Raw genomic sequence first — 2,595 nt, 5'->3', positions numbered from 1 at the left:
GTGTGTGTGTGTGTGTGTGTGTGTGTGTGTGTGTGTGTGTGTGTGTGTGTGTGTGTGTGTGTGTGTGTGTATATAAGTATATATGTATGTACGTTTAGGTAAACTTACGCTTCATCGCATGGGTACCAAACGGTGGGCCAGGTGTCTTGTGCGGCGTTAAATTGAGCTCTGGTGTATGGCTTGTACGCCGGAACAGGCATTTCCCTAATCTGAGATCAAAACAAGAACACAAACCAGTATAAGTAATCACCTTGTATTCTCTGAGAGCCTGAATACATCGTATGTTCTTCATTAACTTCCGACATACATCAATGTGCGTTGCGTGATGAGGAGTACAAGGTACTTGTACTCGGAAATAGTATCTCGCAAATTACTTGTGTGAAACAATACACTCGCGATACTTTAATGACCTGCAAATGGTTTGGGTATGCGTCGGCTTAAAGAAATCTTGAAAGAAGAATTATTGTATTCCATAGCAAGCTTTCATTGAGCTCCTGGCTTATTACCAGTCACATATATACGAGGTGATATCCAAATACATGTTTATCTCTACTATCAGTATAAAACCATGCAATACACTTCAAGGAATCTGGCGAAAACACAGGCATAAAGTGTTGCTTCAAAGTATATTGTAGACAGCACGCGTACATTTGTGAGGATCGTCGTATCTACACCTTGATCTCGTATGTGTGTCTGTAAGTCGGCGGTATCCGGTACATCTGCCAAACAGCACAGGAATACGGTCATCAACTTCGAATTCTTGAGTTTTCGAACGGCCTTCAAGTGAGCAGCATCTATCGAGTCTTTTGTTTGAAGCATTGCCCGAATCCTGTTGAAAAATTGGGAGGGCTTGTGTGAGCTATGTGATCATATGGCTGGTCTCGTGAATTCTATCCTGAAGATAAGTTCGATGTGTATGATATGCAAGACAAACCGCATGTCTATATAGCAACTGACTTTCCGTTAAGTATAAACTGCTATGCTGTTCGCGGGACTTCAATGTTATTGTTGCTATCAAGATATCGACCAGGCACTGTCCCATACTAGAGATACACCTTATATGGAGCAGTCAGTCTCTCAATGGTACGTCAGCGGAACTATCGAAATCATCTATGATATCAACATATCGCTCACGTGCATGCACCAATGGCCAGACTCGCTATAGCACGAATTGGTGCTCAGCTCATACCCGCATTACATGGCATTCGTCTAGCAGCACCAGCCATAAATCCAGATAGGGAGAAAGAGGGCGATTTTCAAATCACAATGGTATATAGGCGTAGTCGTGTGTGGGTTTTGTGCAGACATGAGTGTGTACATCCCCACACTCGTACACGGTTGTATGGCACACTAAAACCCTTTTCACATGCAGAGTTTTATTGTATGGCAGTTGAAATAATACGCACAAAAGGATATTATAGGAAGTCCACGTCCTGCTTGTGCTAGGAATACACAACTTTAAGCAGTATGACTTGCTAGTTTATACTACACATGAAGCAAATACTGTGCCATCAGCACGACATTCCGCCGGCTTTCAAACTGAGACGCTCCTAGAGATATTTGGCCTGAAGTCACTGAATCTAGATTCGGAACGGTCACATTGGCCCAAAGAATAGAGCAAGCACAAACTGGAGACATACACTCTACCAATACTGATTAATACGTTGTATCCGATCTTAATATGTGCAAATTGACACTCACATGCAATCTTGTACTGCTTTCCAATCAGTAGTGGCAGTGGTCCCGAAATAATCGCGCGGACAACAACACACAGGCAACGGCTTGCACATACTTTACAGCCACTGATGCATCCCTTGGATCGACTACATCGGCCACTACGGCGGTCATGTTCGGAATGGGATCAGTGTATTTGGAGTGCACAACAGGGATAGGTGTCCATCCCATCTTCGGGTGTGACAGGATGACCTCTGACGAGGTTTCAGCTAATGAGTGCAAGATTACATGCAGAAGACCAGTGAAAATGAAATTTTTGTCGGAAAATTGACATCACGTGTATTGTGGCGTGGACAGTGTTCTTTTTCCAGGCTGTGGAGGCGAGTGAAATAAAACTCAGATATAAGATCGAAAATTCGGTGCTTTACCAAGTATGCGATTCGCGTCTAGCATTACGATCAGCACGTGCAGACATTCATTAAGAACGTTTACATTTGTTACCGATGAGACTTCCTGAGATCAGAAAAACATACATATATAGTGCTACCGGCATATAATTGGAAAGCACATAGCCAAAGAAGTATTCAAACCTCTCAAATATGGGGCACGAAATACTGTGCGGTACAACGCTACAACATAACGATGCAACCAATCTCCATAAGCTAGAAGCATCTGCTCAACGACCGCCCCTAAACCTCAAAGGTAACGAATACAACCGCTTGTTATCCGCTACACCAGCGTGCGAAAACGTCCACTAGCAACAAGGGTTAGCAATTTATGGGTATATTAACAACACAAAAAGAAATTGCTCCCAATCTCAGGCATATACATACTATTTATATATATATATATATGTATATATATATTATATACATATAAATATATATACATATATATGTGTGTGTGTGTGTGTGTGTGTAT

At 42.2% G+C, this 2,595-nt stretch overlaps 1 protein-coding gene across 1 annotated transcript; it reads right to left on the bottom strand.

The window, feature by feature from the left end:
- Nucleotides 1-185: 185 nt before the first annotated feature.
- SARC_14186 (hypothetical protein) lies at nt 186-1,957 on the bottom strand. Its single transcript, XM_014291680.1, has 3 exons — nt 1,793-1,957; nt 675-829; nt 186-209 (listed from the first exon to the last, which is right to left on the bottom strand). Exons 1-3 carry the CDS (start codon nt 1,903-1,905, stop codon nt 205-207), a joined length of 273 nt encoding a protein of 90 aa, XP_014147155.1. The 5' UTR covers nt 1,906-1,957; the 3' UTR covers nt 186-204.
- Between the last annotated feature and the right edge of the window lie 638 nt (nt 1,958-2,595).

The sequence above is a fragment of the Sphaeroforma arctica genome, assembly GCF_001186125.1.
Source record: "Sphaeroforma arctica JP610 unplaced genomic scaffold supercont1.4267, whole genome shotgun sequence".
Lineage (NCBI taxonomy): Eukaryota > Ichthyosporea > Ichthyophonida > Sphaeroforma > Sphaeroforma arctica.
This window is presented reverse-complemented; position numbering and strand designations above follow the sequence as displayed.